General features: G+C 48.2%; 1 protein-coding gene across 3 annotated transcripts in view; it reads right to left on the bottom strand.

Moving 5' to 3' along the window:
* LOC147034732 (cone cGMP-specific 3',5'-cyclic phosphodiesterase subunit alpha'-like) overlaps window positions 1-17,862 on the bottom strand; it is a 140,494-nt gene that overhangs the window by 113,113 nt on the left and 9,519 nt on the right. Inside the window, exon 1 of one of the 3 annotated variants that reach the window (XM_085887935.1) lies at window positions 10,639-14,213. The exons of the other annotated variants lie outside the window; for them this stretch is intronic. Coding sequence (XP_085744061.1) covers window positions 10,639-11,112 — 474 coding nt within the window. The 5' untranslated portion in view covers window positions 11,113-14,213. Of the gene's footprint in view, window positions 1-10,638; window positions 14,214-17,862 lie in introns of those variants that run through there. 3 annotated transcript variants of the gene reach the window in all.

Below are 17,862 nucleotides of genomic sequence, written 5' to 3'. Positions count from 1 at the left end.
TATTCGTGTCCCCAAAATAAATAACCTGAGGGCTGCGTAACTACCTAAACAAACTCACTCACACGGACGACTTAAATAAAATTGCCGGCGCTAGACAGACATGCCGGGGGCGCACTCATATTTACAGTACATCTTAACCTTAACTTACAAATTTTACACTAAACCATGGCCCAGGATCATTGAACTCTGCAAAAGAAAGCAGTTAGCAGGGAGCCAGGCTGCCCACATGCAGTCTCTGGCTCCAACAATGCAGGTGACAGGGAACGTGGCTGGCTGCTCACACGCAGTCCAAGGCCTTCCCTTTTGAACTGAACGCAGTGAACCACAACGGTGCATGGGCTGCACAACGCAGTCTCCGTGCCAGCTCAAGTGGCACACGCAATGAGCACAACGAATGGATGCATGAACGGATGGACCGAATGCAGTGAACCACAACGGTGCATGGGCTGCACAAACGCAGTCTCCGTGCCAGCTCAAGTGGCACACGCAATGAACACAACGAATGGATGGATGAATGGATGGACGCAAACACGGTGCACGGGCCGCCACTGCAGGCCCGTGTTGTAGCTGCCAACAGGGCAGTTCTCGCAGCTTGCAAACTGTTGCCTTGATCCTGGCGCACATGGAAATGAACAGGGGGGGCAAAGCAAAAATTGAACGGGGCTGGTGAACGTGGGCAGTGGGCATGGCATGGCAAAGGCAGCAGGCAAACACAGCCCGCAGAACCAGGCCGTTGCAGGCAAACACAGCCGGCAGATGAACTGGCCGGCACAGGCCTCGAAGAAAAACAGCCAGCAGATGAACTGGCCGGCACAGGCCTTGCAGCACACAGCTGCCGATGAACTTGGCCGGCCTCCGCCTTGAAGCAAAACACGGCCAGCCGATGAAGTTGGCCAGCCTTTGCCGTTCAATGGAGGTTGGTGGAGGGAGTGCGGTGGTGCTGGCCACTTGGAAGGCGGGCTCGGACCTACCTACCTGTCTCCCTCCCAACCTATCGCCTTTGCCTGTCACTGTACATACCCACTCCCTTAATTTGTCAAACCCCAATTTAGCCCCAACTTATTTTTTTATTGTTTTTATTTTTACTTCCCCACTATAAATCGTCCCCTAACCCCCTTTATCGTCCTTGTTCGGCTAACCTATCCTGTCACCTAGCCTACTCCCAACCCCTACGTTCCCTTCCCGGAGGGGAACAAGGGAGAGCTAGCGTCCTGTGTCGAGGCCCAACGAAGCCTCAGGATGGCCTCCCCAGAGTTCGGCGATCTATAACCAAAGTGGGTCCAGCGGCCCACAACGACAGCGAGGGGATGGATGGTGCGGAGGGGTACACTTCCTAATCTACCCTATCCATTTAACTGTTAAACTACCCCGGGGCTTTCAACAAGCGCCTCTCGCTTAAACTATTGGTTCTAACAACCCAGATTCCCGTCGCCTGTGTTGGTGTCCTTACAATTTCGGGCCTCGCCCCCCCAATTTTCTCTCCGTGCCCTCACACGGTCTCCTGGCTGGGACACGTGGCTCCCTTTGGCAGGCACGACCCTCTGCCGATTCTCCCGCTATGGCACCCCGGGCACTACACTGCCTCCGAGCCTACCAGCTCCCTAACACCGGGAGTGCCCCCATGGCACCTCCCCTGAAACGCACACGTGGCAGGCCGGCCTCCCGGGCCCCTTTCCGAGGGTCACCCGTGCCCACAACACTGCCCACGCGGCTAATGGCGCCCGGGCCCCCGCACCAAGCAGGCGCACCCGTGCCCACTACTCTATCCCGGCCCCCCATGGGCCCATGGCCTACCGCGGCCGACTCGCCTGGTGCCCGGGGTACCCACTCAGCGATACTCACCTTTCGCAGCCACGCTCCCAAGCCCGTCAACAGGGCTCCTGCACCCCTCCAAACGGGTCTCGAGCCTACTTTCCCACCAACAACAAAACGACCTCCATTTTTCAATTTGACTAACCCAGCTAACTCACTTTATACTGACCCCGGGGTCCCTTGGGCGGGAGTCACTCCTCCCCCCAATCACTCATCGCACCATGCATTCCCCATTCGCTCCATACACACAGACCCGCTGGCCTCACTCACTCACCAAGCACATGCCTCACAACTCACCAACTCTTCAACACACACACCGCTGAACTCTGCCATCCTTCTATCTGCACCCCCTAACTAGCTCGTGCTCCCACGTCGTCCCTTAAACTAGTAGCACGTTCCTTTTAACACTACGTAGCTAAACTACGTCCCCTCTACACATTCACAAGTCTGTCCATGTCCCCAAATAAATCATTTTATTTCCCATTTTCCCATCCTAAATCTGGCTACAATCCCTCTAACTAATCCATTCCACGGACTCCATGAGGACTTACCCCTGCCCCATGAAGTCGGTCTAACTAAGCTAACCCTTCCCCCTAACTAGTTTTCATCCTGTGCCCAGGTAAGGGGGTCTTTCACCCCTTGCCCAGGAATCCTTTGCACCCGAAAGTGAGGCTTGCTTTTTTTTTTTTTTCCATGCGCAGCACCTGCGCGGCAACTCAGAGCTCGCGCACTTTGCACCTGCCCGTGACGTCATGCAGCTGCACGTGTTCCTCGTCCCTCCTTGGACGCTACCATCCGGCAGAGATACCCCTCCTGCCGGATTCCAACCACACGTGCAGCCATGACGTCACCGTGCGTATAAAAAAAAAACACAAGCCCCACGTTTCGAGGGGTTCCCCACGCGAACACATGTGCTTTGCCCGTTGGAGCTTAACACACACGATCGCGTGGAGAACCCGTCCGGTCCAAATCCGTAGTCCTGCCTAAACTTTGTCCGTCCGCGGGATCGGCAAATCCACCGCGTGCGTTTCCGGACCGGGACTTCACTCTCGCAAGCGAGCACGTGGTGGTCTCGTGCGTTGCACAGCACGAACCGCGTGCTCACTGCTGGGTGAACCCGGCACGGTCCTCGAAACAACCACAGCCGCTACTCGGCTTTCTCTCCTCTGTCGCCGTCTCCGTCGCCATTCCACACACGCACACCTGCGTGTTACGACGCACACAGTCCACACCATCACATTCACACGGGGAGACGCGGCTGCGTGCTCCCGCATGCCAACCGACATCTCCCTCTCATACCGCTCTCTCACACACACGGTCTCCCTGGCACACAGCGACCTTGCACACGGCCGTTCACTCACGCGTGCCTCACTACTCACACAAACCATACTACTCACACGTGGTGCTCCATTCACTCGCGCGGGGGCACTCACCCGCGGTGCCTCACCCACACACGCGAGGGCACTCAACCGCTGTGCCTCATCCACACACGGTTCCTCACCCACACACGCGGGGGCACTAACCCGCGGTGCCTCATCCATACAGGCCGTTTCACTCACACACACGGCCTCTTCCACACACGGTGCCCCATCCACACCCGGCGTGCTGGGAAGCACGCACTCTGGCACCATCGCCACCACACCACTCACACACGGGGTCGCTTCCACACACGGGGACGCACTCACACCTTGCACCACACACACAGGGACAACCACACTGGGGATTCGTGTCCCCACAAGGGTCTCCGGGGCCTCTATACCCCCCAAGCTCTCCGTGCACCCGTCCACAGCACTCCTCCTCTCAACCTCGCAAAGCACGACCGAACTCACCTGGTCGTGACTCACCTCAAGGGGCATACTCCCTCCCCTCGTTCCTGGAGGAGGCCATCCCGCTGCTCGCACCGGGTCCCTACACGCTCCGCGAGCTCACCCCCATTGTCCTCCACTACCTCCGTGTGTGCGTGCGCGTCACTTACCCCGTCTTCATCGTGTAGTCTTCCCTCTATCGTTCCCATCTCCCGTGTCTCTGCCAACTCTTCACCCTTTACCTCCCTTGTCTCAACTATTATTTCTGTTGTCGTCACCTCGTGTCTCGTCTCACACGTTTTGGTCTCCCCATTTAATTTTTCCCTTTCGGTCATCGTCACGACCCTCGCCCAACACGTTCCACGAATTATTTTTCACCCGCCTCCACCGCGGGCCTGTCAGCCGTTGCACCCCCACCCAGCTCGTTTGCTCCCACACGTGAAGTCGCCATTTTTATCTCCCCGGTCACGGCCTTCATGCCCGCCTGCAGGCTTCGGCCCATGTTCTGCGTCTCACCCCGCAGCTCTTTCATCTCTTCCCTCATTTGCTGTGTATTCGCATCCATCGTCGTTTTCACTTCATTTGTATTTGTATCCATCTTTTCGTTCATGCCTTTCATTTCGTTTGTATTTGTATCCATCTTTTCGTTCATGCCTTTCATTTCGTTTGTATTTGTATCCATCTTTTCGTTCATGCCTTTCATTTCGTTTTTCATTTCATTTGTGTTTGCATCCATTTTTTCGATCATTGCCGCCAGCATGGCGCATAGCTGGGCCATGTTGGATGCACTCAGCTGAGCCGTTTCGGCAGGGGTTGGGGAAGGGTTTTGGTGGAGAGGGGGGGGGGAGGTGTCATACACCGCGGCCGCTGCCGCACCCACCTCGGGCCCTGGGTTCAGTTGGGCGAGTCCGTGTTCCTGCACAATCAACATTTCCTGCTCGGGGATTCCATCCTGAGCCATGGATTCTACATTACTATTACACATACCTAATCCACCCGGCACCCGCTCGCCTTGAGACGCCATCTTGCTTCTCGTGAAGGGTTAATTTGCTCGCTCGTAATTTGGAGGGAATCGGGGGTCGCTTCTCTCACCCCTGGACCGATTCCCGTGAATTTAGCCGGAGACAGGAGAGCCTGTTTTCCTGTTCTCCGATACCAGTGCCGAGAGGAGGGCGATGGATTTGTATCCCACTTCTGACACCAGTGTTGCGGTCTTCGCGCCCGCCGGCGTGCGAACGGCCACGTAACTCGAATCGCGGCACGTCGCCCACCGGACGGACAATCCAGTCGTGACCCTCTCGGACTAACGCCGGGAACCAGTCACGGGTGGACCTTTCGGTCTCACCGCGATCGAGCCAATCAGCCCCCGCGTGGGATAGGGTTGCTCGCCAAATTCGAACTACCTAAGTACCCACGCGGAGGGTAGACCGGGCGATCGCACCTCGCCGCAGGTCGACTTCGGACACGGGCCACTTAAGCGACCCGTTCCGTACTATCAGAATAACCGAGCGGTGTTATCGTCGACCTCGACGGTTCGATTAATTATCGGGCGTATTCAGCCCACTACCAACCCTTTACGTGAAGCAAGATGGGGATTCAATGGAGGAAAAGACGAAGCGAAGCGGGAGAACAGTTCAACAATAAAGCACATTTATTCGCGACACACGGGAAGCACACAAATACAATTCCACCAAATGCACACAAAAAGAAAACACAATTCCATTTACACAAAAAGCAAACATAAAAGTGAAAACACAGTGCAGAGCTAATACCGACTACCGAGCACACGGCAACACTTACACAATTCTACTTCACAGACGGCGCCGACAACACATACCCAAAACCAAGGAAAAGAAATCCCCCACGAATGGGGTAGGCCTGAGGCCGAGACCGGGTCGGGCCTACCCGTCTGGTGATGAGACGCGGAGCGGCGATGGCCCCGCAACCCGCGGGCCTCGTGGACAGTGCCTGGCAGGGGGTGGGAACGGGCCCCCTTGGTCGCACTATCTCAGCGCGGGGGGAAGCAGGGGGGGTGTGCTGATGCTCGGGGTATAGAGGATCTTTATTATATGCGACGAGCGTCTCCACCTCGGCCAGGTCGCGCTGCCGGCCTCCCTCGGGTGCAGCTTCCTGCACGACGCGAGCACCCCCTCGTCTGGTGTCGCCGCCTTTCCACAGCTCCGTCCCCTCCGTTCCGACTCCAACGCACACGACGAGCAGCTCCACCGCCCGCGAAGTCTTGACCCTCTGCTTCCGACTCTCCTCTTCTTGACTCTCCGACCCGTTCTTGTTTGCGACTCTCTCGTTCCGACTCTGACTGACGAACACCGTCCTTTTATCCCCCCGTAACTTCGCCTTTGACCCCCTCCCTTTGACCTTTCACCTCGCTCCCCATTGGCCCGAGAAAAAGTGGGCGTGAAGGCTTTTTGATCCACAAATTTGCATATATCGATCGTTCTGGAGGCGGGGCCAAATCGCCCCTCGCTCACCGATTGGACGGCAAAAAGTGGGCGTGTGTCGTTTTTGATCCGTTTTTGAAGCAGAAAATCCGTGATTTTGTACACGCTGTTCGACGCGCGTTCTGCATGAGTCCAACACCGGTACCCACAGCGGGGCAAGAACGGTGGCGATGCTACGGTTGCGAGGTGTGACGTGAAGGTCGTGGCGGTTGTGGTGAAGCGGTGTTGTGGTTGGTGGTTGATGTTGTGGTTGTGGTGGTAATCATGGCGGTTGGTCCAAAATAAAGATAGTAAAAGAAAAACGGCTATCCTGAAGAGTCGCAGCTCGCATAAATGACATGTATTCCCACTAGACAACGGGTTCGGGCCTAACTACACATGTACTTACCGAGATACCTCACCTAAGGGACCTGAATGGTGGTTTGCGAATTTGGTAACCACAACAATATATATAGATAGATATCTTCTTCTTTCGGCTGCTCCCGTTAGGGGTCGCCACAGCGGATCATCCTTATGATCCGCATAGTGATTTGGCACATGTTTTACGCCGGATGCCCTTCCTGACACAACCCTGGTCGCCTCTTACGACACAGGGATCGGGTACACCTATTTTAACCTGGGTATACACCGGCCCAGTACACTGGTACTCACTTCGCCGACCTCGGAAGGATGACAGGCTGAGTAAACCCCCTGGTGTATTAATTCAGTGGCCCAACAGGGCTTGAACTCAGGACCTTTTGGATCCCAAGCTGCTGCCCTAACCACTGTGCCAACACCAGGCTCCTGTACATATATATATATATATATATATATATATATATATATATATATATATATATATATATATATATATATATATATATATATATATATATATATATATATACATATACACACACACATATACATATATATATATATATATATACATATATTGTTGCGGACAGGGTATCGGCCACAAGCATGACCGCTAGGTGGAGCAGTGGGGTCGACTCTACCGAACACCCGGAATTTAGATCGTACCTTTCGGAAAATTCCGACAGGTACGGGTCCCTTACCGGACCATGAATCATCAATAATTCCACCATGTGGTACACGGTTATTTACCAATCTTAAAAAATACCTAGCGATCCACATGGCGAGTTACCGAGTATTCACACCCTCGACGGCCCACGTACGAGTCGAGCCATTAGCGTGCTCGACACCTGCGCAACCCGAGCGGACGGTTGCCGAAGTTCCGTCGGTCCAAACGTACATTTACAGCGCAACAGCCTTTATAATTCACCAACACGTGCCATGCTAAGCCAATGGAAGAAACACAGCAACGAACTGATACATTTAACAAATGTATTTGTTTATAATGGGGAAAAGGGGGAAGCACGCAAGAAGCAGAGTTATCACGACTAATGAGAGGCAAGTATGTACAGCAAAGAGCACTTATTCAATTCCTACTTACAGACGGGCCCACACACAGACACACACCCAAAAGAAACGGACCCAAAGTGGTCTTTATTATCCCTTCGGTTCGGAGGGAAGACGAGCTGAGGGACGAGAAAATAGCAGGCTGCCTGGCCGCACCGCACGGCTCAACGTCCCCACCTTCCCGGAGCACCAGTTGGCCAAGAAGGAACCAGGGCAGCTAGACGCAGACCACACCAGCCACAAGACAAGCCGTGAACCCGAGCACGCCAGCGACGAGATGCCTTTCGCCCAGCCTCGAGAGATGCATTTTGAACGGCGTGAATTCTTCCCCTCCGAGCTCCAGCAGATCCTCACCCTCGAGCAGATTCTGACTCTTCTGCAGATCCTGGCGCTCTGGCAGATTCCCTCGCTCTCTCGCTCCCTCGAGTCTCTTGCTCGACGTCCCTTTTATCGCTCTCGGGCACGGATCGCTCCCCGTGACCTGCTCTTGGGCGCGGTTCGCTCAGGCGTGGCTCGCTCTCGGGCGCGGTCCAAGCGAACTGATTCATGACCATATTTGGGAATTGAATTCAGTCAGCTCATTGTTGAGTGGGACATGACGCATTCCCTTACTTGGCGCGCAGCCAAGCTAATCGGTTCATGACCATATTTGGGAACGAATTCCATCCATCCCGAACGAATTCCGAACACGCCCGCATTCCAGCGAGCGCGCGGAGCATGCCAGGAGCAGAGGGTTGTCGCCATGAGAGTGAAGATGGCGTTGTGGTTGCAGTTGGCGATGTAGGAGCCGTAGTTGTTGTTGTAGCTGATGTAAAAATCCTAACTATTAAAATAACTCACAGCACATGTACATTTATTCACCCATTAAACGAGGAACGGGGACCCTAACTAAAAACACATACTTACCGATATAACTGTTCTATAGGACCTTTATGTTGGGTGCTCATGACTTCCAGATTCGCAACAATATATATTTGTATATATATATACATATACACACACATGTATACATATACAAATATGTATGGATATATATATATATATATATATATATATATATATATATATATATATATATATATATATATATATATATATATATATATTAAAAGGGGGTTTGTCAGTCTGTGTTTGTCATGTTAAAACTAGAATGGATTAATGGATTTCAAAGAAACTAATGACGGTGGATTCAGGAAACTTCTGGGAAGGCTTGTGAGGAAAAAAAAAAAACAAAACAAGGGACGGTTTGCGTATGGGTACACGTGGAAAAACTGCAAATGCCAACTTACGATGCTGGGTATCCCCACATGGAGGGAGGGATCTCCCCTGGAATCCTTTTTTTCTTGCCCCATAGATTGTCCATCACAGCAAAGATTGGTATTCCCTTCAACGAAGCGACGGGTCTTATGTGCTGGTGTATTATTCACATTGGGCAAAATTTGCACTTCAGTTATTTAATGTTTTACCTTCGTTCATGGTTGATCTCAAAGTTGTATAACTTTTTTAATTACAATAAACTTAAGAGTTGGCCACAGAAGAAAACATGAGAATAAACGAGTAACAATTTTCAAATAAATATATCATGAGTTAAAAATAAGTCAGCGAAATGAAATGTGGAAAGTTCTGCCAATGCCACATCCTGAGATTCAGATTCCAAGAATAAGCAGGTTGTGGTAATCAAGCAAGGAAGAAATGCATAAAATATTTAGAACGGCACTCGGTGGAGCGCACACCTCAGCCAGGCTGAACAGTTTACGTTTTGTCTCTCACTGATAGACCGGATCTATCGGTACCTCAACCAAAATATGATGTGCTTGTTCTTGTCACATACCCAACTCATCCACCAAGTTGCCATAACACATCCACAAATTTTTGAAATATTGTGCTATGTATCATTTTTGGCCCAATCTCTCAAATGTGAAGAATCGCTAAAAACTCTCGGATCCGGATCCTCACCAAAATCGAATCAATTTGTCCTTGTAAGACACCCAACCTGTCCACAATGTTTTGAAATATTCTGAGATATATATATATATATATATATATATATATATATATATATATATATATATATATATATATATATATATATATATATATATATATATATCGTTTTTGGCCCTTTATTTTTCTCAATGGTGAAGAGTCACTTAGAAATTAAAAAAAAAATTCTCGTATCCAGATCCAGATCTTCACCAAAATCTAAACATTTGGTGGCAGAGGTAAAAATGAAGCATTAAAAGAAATAAAATGCATGCAAGATAAGCTCATGACCTGAAAAAGTGTGTTGAAGATGGAGAGTAAAGGGAAAACGCCTAGGTGTAATGAACCATGAAATAATGATGAAAAATGCTTCTGATGGATATACTGTAGGCAATCCAATAAGAATCGAACAGATCTATAGAAAGGAATCTAACAATTGCTCTCAAGAAAAAGCAATGGACCAATCACAACAGTATCTGCCTCGTACAGTCCCTACCCATGAATCGTGTGGGTTGTGCAGGTGGTTGAAGTGTTATAGTGGTGTTTTGATAAGAAAATAGACAAGGTGGTCCCAATATTCCTTCCAGGTCAGATTGTTAGCCTCGACATTAATTGAATCCTCACCAATAAGGACATTACAACAAGGCTTTAGCCAATCCACTACCAAGCTGCTTCAATCCCTATCTCTCCTTGATTGATTTGCAACTAAAATATTGCTCTCCACCTCCCATGGTTACATCAGTATTTCTGTGCTCTGATATATTTGAAACTTGCACAATTATCTACATATAGTGCTTGTTTTGGTACAAATCATATTTTGTTGCAATTATTTATTCGTATGCAGCTTGTAGCTGCTTGGCTGCATCATTTTCTGGGGCGCAGCTGTGCCACCGATACAATGCCCCATTTCCAGTAAGCTGTTACTCATTTCACCAACGTCAAAAGGATGGCAAGCTGAGTCAACCCGCCTGATGTTCATTCAACAAATGACAGGGGCTTGAACTCAAGACCTTAATATCTTAAGCCAACACCAGGCTTTTGTTGCAATTACTTCAATACAGTCAATACGATTGTACCTCCATACTAAGACAATAACTCAGCCCAAACATGTATAAAAACCACACATATATAGTCATACATGATTCCATCGTTATTACCTCCTGCACGTCACAGACGTTCACCATCTTCTTCGTAAGCGCCACATGGCCCACGATGCCAAGATCGAGTGAAAAAACGATCTCGGAGTCTGGTTGGACGAGGCACTCTTCGAGGGATGAGGTGCGAGTCACATTGAAGAGGCGAGTCGCCACCTCTGGAGTACCGTTTCTTTGTCTGTACATGAACAGACTGCAGCGATCGGCGTCGATGAGCTGGGCAAGGCGTCGCAAGCATTTGTGCACACATTTCTCCATGTTTAATGTCTCGGACATATTTTGCACGAGTTCGAAGAGAATCTCACTTTCCTCGACCTTGGATAATTGAATGAATGAACCAGTCACCTCCTTATCCATTTCTTTGCTGAATATTTCTGCAATGACATTGGGACGCATTTTCTTCTCAAAATAATCCTTGACGAATGCTGGGTTGCTATCAAGGAAGCTTTCCACGTCTTCTTTGCTTATTGAACCCATTTTGAACTATATTGATGAACTTACTGAAGGCTTTCAAGTGAGATTGATCGCTTTATGGGTCTTGGTTGTCAGTGAAGGAAAAAAAAACATACGATATAATCGTTAAAGATGCCAAGGTTTTGTCTTCATCAGAAATGGCTTTCCCATGTCCCCATTCACTGGTCTCAGTAACGCAGTGTCTTACCTGCTCTGAGATTCAAAAAAGGCAAAGCCGAATTTGTCTAATCCCTTCTACTTTATGACAGAGGCGGGCTCCGTTTTCTCCGACTTTATACGTTTCTACTTTTATTGGCACATATCCAGATCGATCATCGTCAAGTTTTACAACTGAGGTTTATAATTTGAATGTTGACAATAGTTTCCTCCACATTAGAAGAAGAAAAAAAAAAAAAAAAAGACGTATTTTTGTCCACGATTGGAAATATAATACCCACCAAAACTCTTTAATCGGATGAAATTTAAAGCTGCGAGCTTTGAATGGCCACCAAGAAACTGCGTGACGCATTTTCAAAACTGCATTTGGATCGCATTTGTACAGCATGGTATATAACTGGAGCATCAGGTCATACCATAAGAAATGGTACATTTGAAGTTGTACAATGTCAGTTGCACACAAAAGAGATCACAAGCTCAAAACGATGTACACAGAAGATTAAAAATAGAACAGTCATTGTATATGGTTTCAAGCTATTTATATAACGACCTTCAGGTGAAGCTAGGGATTCATACAGCAAACTATCAAAGAAGTTTTGTCCGAAGTAGCAAATTATACTCACCTTTTACCAAAAGAAGCCACCGTTACATATGCTATTAATTAGTCATTGATATCATTGACATTGCGTAACTGTGCAACTTGACAATCTGTTAGCAGTGCTGCAACCTGTTGAAACACCATGTATAAATAATGGAGGTTCCTCGCAACAAGCTGCTTGTCAGCACCTGGTTGTAATCCTTCGAAGCTTATTTGCTCGCCATCTATTTTAGGTGAGCGTAACACACATGCTTGGTTAGCATTGAAGCCATTGGCTTTCCTCGTTTTAAACAACAACCTTGAAATTTACGTTATTTAGTTTGTTGTGCAGGAACATTTCATTGAGCAAACGGACTACAACATTTGCGTGTGATTGTGAAAGAAAATAGCTTGTTCAGATAATTGACTTGAATAATGCAGTATTATAGTTACCTCTGCCACCGAAGGTGGACAGAGGTTATGTTTTCAGCCATGTCTGTTTGTTTGTCTGCATGCAGGATAGCTCGAAACATTATGGATGAATTTGGATGAAATTTGGTGGACAGGTTGGGGGTGCGACAAAGATGAATCGATTCGATTTTGGTGAAGATCCAGAAAAAATAATTATTTTAAAAGAGATTCTTCATCATTGAGTGATGGGAGCAAAAACAATATACAGCACGATATCTCAAAAAGTTATAGACGGATTTGCATGAAACTTATTGGACAGGTTGAGTGTGTGACAACGACACTATACACTACCAAAGCCTGATTCGATTTTGGTGAAGATCCGAATCGGAGAATGTTTTTTTAATTTTTAAATGATTCTTAACGATTGAGAGAAAGGGCCAACAACTATATACCATGTAGCATTATATTTCAAAGAGTTGTGGATGAATTATGACAAAACTTGGTTGGATGAGTTTGTCAGGTGACAAGAACAAGGTGATTAGATTTTGGTTATTTGCTGGATGCAGATCTGGCCCATCATTGGAATACAAAACATGAAAGGATGTGTTCTAACGAGTACTGTTCTAGTTTTGGATGGATTCTCACTCACCGCTCTGCTTCGCAAGACATGTCAGCTGTTAATTTTTAATTAACTTGTAAAAACTTCTAAAAACGTGTTTTCACCGTCATTATGGGGGCATTTTGTGTAATCGGTGCCAAAAAATTGAAATTTAATCCTTTTTAAATTCAGGCTGATTATACCAACTTTTATATTTTAAAGTATAGTGTCACTTGAATTTCATTCACTTTGCTCCATTTCACACCATACACAGCTACCATGCATTTCTGAATTTATTCGGAACTGTTACCTTCTTTGCATAAACATTTGATGATGTCTCAGTGCTCAATTTAAATAAAACCCACAAATGTGTGACGTCATCAACTCTTTCACACTGAACCAAGATACTGTCAGATTAACGAAATTTATGGCAAGGCATTCAAAAGTTCTGGGAATGGGGTATTCGTTGGCACCATACAGCTTAGCAAATAACCTTAACAAATAATGGAAGTTTATGATGAGAAAATAACTGCAGCTGTATGGTGCCAACGAATACTCCATTTGTAGAACTTTTAAACGCCTCTCGACTCTCATACATAACCCTCCCTAAGATTAGTGCAAAGTTTGTTTATAAGTACAAGCCATTTGCTTCTATGTGGGCCAATTTCATTTTTCTGGACTATATTATCCAATGGATTATGTCAGTAATCAAATTATCAACTAATAACATTGTTGCATCAAAGCGGTCCATTAACAAGGTCTAAAAATGCCTCCACTAATCCTGAAATGGTGTTTAAGATTGTACTGCATTCAAAATTACAAGGATTCCCCGAATTTCACCCAAATGCAGCCAAAACTGGTGGTGTTCACATGGGAAGGCAGGAAAACGTTTTCTTTACAATGAAAATGGTTTATCAAAGTTACATACGAGTGGAGAGACGAGACGCACATAAATAAATAATTGGAACAGGCCAGACACTTCATTAGACGCTAGTAAATAATTAATTGGAACAGAAAGACAATCAGTAAGGAGGCACATGCACTTATGTACAATGATAGGAGATCAAACATTAAAGCCTAACCCGACTATGGCGCCACTAATAAGTAACGGAGTCACAAGAAGCAATGAGGCAGGCAAGGACTTGCGGCTGGAATGAAGCTGTTGAATGTGCAGGCTCGGGATGAGCAGGATGAGCAGGATGGCAGGATGGGCAACAAAGTGGCGTTCACGTCCTGGTGAGGAGGATGCGTGGATATAGACACCCAGCAGGATTAAAAACAAAACTTTTTAAAGGGTAAAGGAGCTCCTTGGGAGGCAACGGCTATCCACATCTGGTGCCCAAAGAAGTCCTCCTGCAGTTGGGATACTTTTTCTAAGAGGATGGTGGTGGAATTTCCACTCCGGTCACCGTAAAACACTTCATTCCACAAAACCCACAAATGCAAAGAAGACATGGGAGTTCCTCCTGAGCAGGATGACAGGATTTGGGCAAAACCTTCAGGACCCCCCATTCTTTGATGATAGGAGGAAAAGCATGGGGTAACCTTCCTGGAACAGCTAGCAGTGTTGTGTATCGGTGTGGTGCTGAGGTGTCGTCCACCAGACGGTGTGTCCTCGGGTTATGCTGAGGTTATCCACCACTCAGGTGGGTGTCTGGAATGTCCTATCCCAAAGAGAGGATGATCACCTGTCTCTGTTGCCCGAGCTCTAGTGTTTGAACATCGATATTGCAGCACTCTCTGAGGTTTGGAGACCGGATAGTGTTGGGATCATTGCAGGTGGTTACACCCACTACTGGTCTGGTCACTCTGATGGTTACCATGTTGAAGGAGTTGCTGCACCTGTGTCCAATAAGCTGACTCCCATGATAATTGAGGTAACACCTGTCAACGAGCGTATTGTTGCGGGCCGGGGGTCGGTGGCGAGATCGACCACAAGGTGGGGAAGGTTCGTCGTCTCCCACCAGACTCCCCGAAATTGGAGGCCGTTTCTCCGGATAATTCCGTGATGCGGCGGATCGCTTAACCAACCGTGGACGCCAATATCTCAACCGCATAGCGTAGGGTCTATTTGTCTATAACCAATTTACCTAATTAACTACGCGATTTCAACTACTGGGGAAACCACGCCCTCGGCACGTCTTGCTCGAACCGGGTCACTCTACCGACTGCGGTAGAGTTCCAACTACCGACTACCAACTCCGGTTCGGGTGCAGCTGAGCGGAAATTGCCAAAGCTGTGCCGGCTGGAATGAACGGATTATCGGGTATAAAACCCCACCTAAACTCAGATCCGAACCATGCTGGACCAATTTAAGAAAGGACGGAAATGAACTGGGGACATTTCTACAATTAATTATTTATGTTCAATAAAAAGACACAGGGAAGACTTAACGCGGATATGCAAGTAATATTTACAATGATCAAAAACAAACACTTAAACAATTTCTACTTACAAGATGGGCCCACACGCAGACACACACACGAATGAAAATAAACCCAGATTTATTTATTGGACCCTCGCAGCCGAGGAGAGAGACGAACTGGGGGTCAGAGTCCAGCTGGGTACCTGACCGTCGGAAGGAGGTGATCCATGGTGCGGCACCTGACAATGGTCGTTGGTTTGGTCCCCAGTCGCATGTGTGGAACTCGTGGTTCGTGGCTGAGCTCGGGTGGTGAATAGCGGGGTCCACGGAGGGGGGTCAGGGTCGCTCTTTCCTTTCCTTGTAGAGGGCCAGCAGGGACACATTCGCCACCTTCACGACCTTCTGCTTAACCCTCCGCTTCAAAAGAACTGCACGCTCAACAACAACCCTCAGAGCCCTATCCAAAACCTTGTCAGAAACCCGTGGAGAACTTCCTCCAACACCCTTCTTCCTCACTCGACTCTCAACCACCACAACCCTGTCAAAAACCTCAGAACAACCCCTGCCTCAGAGAGTGCTCGGGAATTTTTGGACCTCCCTCAACAGGGTGGGGCTCGCTCGAACAGACGACACTCCCCGCCCTGATTGGACAGGCTCCTATGGGTTCGCCCTTTCTGGGTGGGTTTCGGCCCCTGCCGGGAAACCCCACTCACTCTTCCACGTGGGTTCATACTTGTCGAGCAACAGTATCAATGTTGCAAAGGTCGTCGTGAAAGAGTTACAACGTTTGTGGAAGCCGAGAAACTGGAATCGCGAGATCCTGCCTCGGCACGTCAGGGTGAGAGAAGGCAGCCGGTTGGTGGTGGATCGTGATGGGCCAAGGGGTCATGCAGATGGGATGGTTGTGAGATGGCTTGTTAGATGTAACAACCTAACTAAAAGAAATTGCAACGCACGTCTTTGATTCTCCCACTATACGAAGGGGATCTGACTACACACATACTTAACGACATAACTGATTTTTGGGACATCTGTATGTTGAATGCATATGGTTTCAGATCCGTAACAGTATTACGAGACTGAGGATTCATCACTCCTTGGGTGTCGTTTCCCTGGTCTCTGGATACGTTCCGACCGAGGCGAGTGATCTCACCGTGAAGGACGCATTCTATGCGCGCTCGAGTCTGCGGTTGATCAGTACCCCAGACGAGATACTTTTCTAGTCTTGGGGGATTTCAATGAATCGACTGGAACTGATAGGAATGGTTATGAGACATGTGTTGATCCCCATGGGTCCAGAACTGTGAACCAGAATAGCATGAATTTCCTTGATTTTGCAAGAAGTCATGGAATTAGGGTGGCCGGTTCCTGGTTTCAACGCCCACAACCTCATCACTGGACTGGTATTCCAACACTGGTGATGTGGCAAAAGATTGACCATGTGCTCATTGATGGTCGCTGAGGATGATTCAGAACTGCAGGATCTTCAGGAGTACTCAGTTCCTCAACAGTGACCACAGGCTTGTGGAAGCAACGCTGAAGTTTCAGCTTAAATCTAAGAGAATGGTAACATCTCAGCCTAGGCTGGATTTTGGTAAGCTCAAGGATGATAGGGCAGCTGAGGACTTTGTGAACAGGCTGAGTTGGGATTTGGGGGGTTTGGGTGTTTTGGGGAATTCTGGAGAGTTGTAGATTGCCTTCAATACCACAGCCCTTCATGTTTCCGGCGGGCATCTTGGAACCCACCATCAGGCAGAGAACTTTGTCTCCCAAGGAACACTGGATACCATTGACCAGAGTTGCAGGGCCAGGCTTAATGGCAGAGATGAGCTCTTCAGAGAGCTGAGGAGTAAAATTGCATGTGCACTGATGGCGGACAAAGAAGCCTATCTCAGGGCCGGACAAGGTCATTGCTCTGATAATTATTGATATCGTTCGCTAACATCTGCTTGAGCACCAGTGCCCAGAACAGTCGGGCTTTCCACCAAAGAGGTCAATGATTGACCGTATCCTTTCTCTTCGGGTCCTCACTAAACACAGAGGAGAGATTCAGCACTGGATGCTCACAGCATACGCTGATGTCTACAAAGCATTTGAATCAGTGAATCGGGTTTGCCCTCTGGAGGATTCTTGGTTTTCGTGGGGTGCCACCAAAACTGATCGATCTGATGTCTGAATTCTACTCTGGTACTGAGAGTGCTGTGAGATGTGGTGGTACCATCTCTGACTTATTTCCAGTTGTTACTGGAGTTCATCAGGGGTGTGCACTAGCCCCCACACTTTTCAGCACTTGTATGGATTGGATTCTAGCGAGGATGTCAGAGAGATCAAGCTGCGGTGCGTCGTTTGGGAATGTCAAGATCTCTGACCTTGATTTCGCAGATGATACAGTCATCTTTGCGGAGACTTTAGATATCCTTTTGGGGGCCCTCGAGGTGTTGAATGAGGAATCGGAGCCGCTGGGATTACGGGTTTCCTGGGTCAAAACTAAGATCCAGGCTTTCAATGACATCTTGGATGCTGCTGCCCTGTCTGTGCCTGTTTGTGGTGAGGATGTTGAGGTCGTGGAGAGTTTCACTTACCTTGGCAGTGATATTCATGTCTCTGCTGGCTGTGAGTCAGAGGTCAATTGGGTCAGGTCTGGGG

Source organism: Eptatretus burgeri, chromosome 1 (genome assembly GCF_056783735.1).
Source record: "Eptatretus burgeri isolate ZD-2024b chromosome 1, Ebu_testis_v1, whole genome shotgun sequence".
Classification (NCBI taxonomy): domain Eukaryota; kingdom Metazoa; phylum Chordata; class Myxini; order Myxiniformes; family Myxinidae; genus Eptatretus; species Eptatretus burgeri.
The sequence above is the reverse complement of the archived record's forward strand: the minus strand, read 5'-3'. Positions and strand labels throughout refer to the sequence as shown.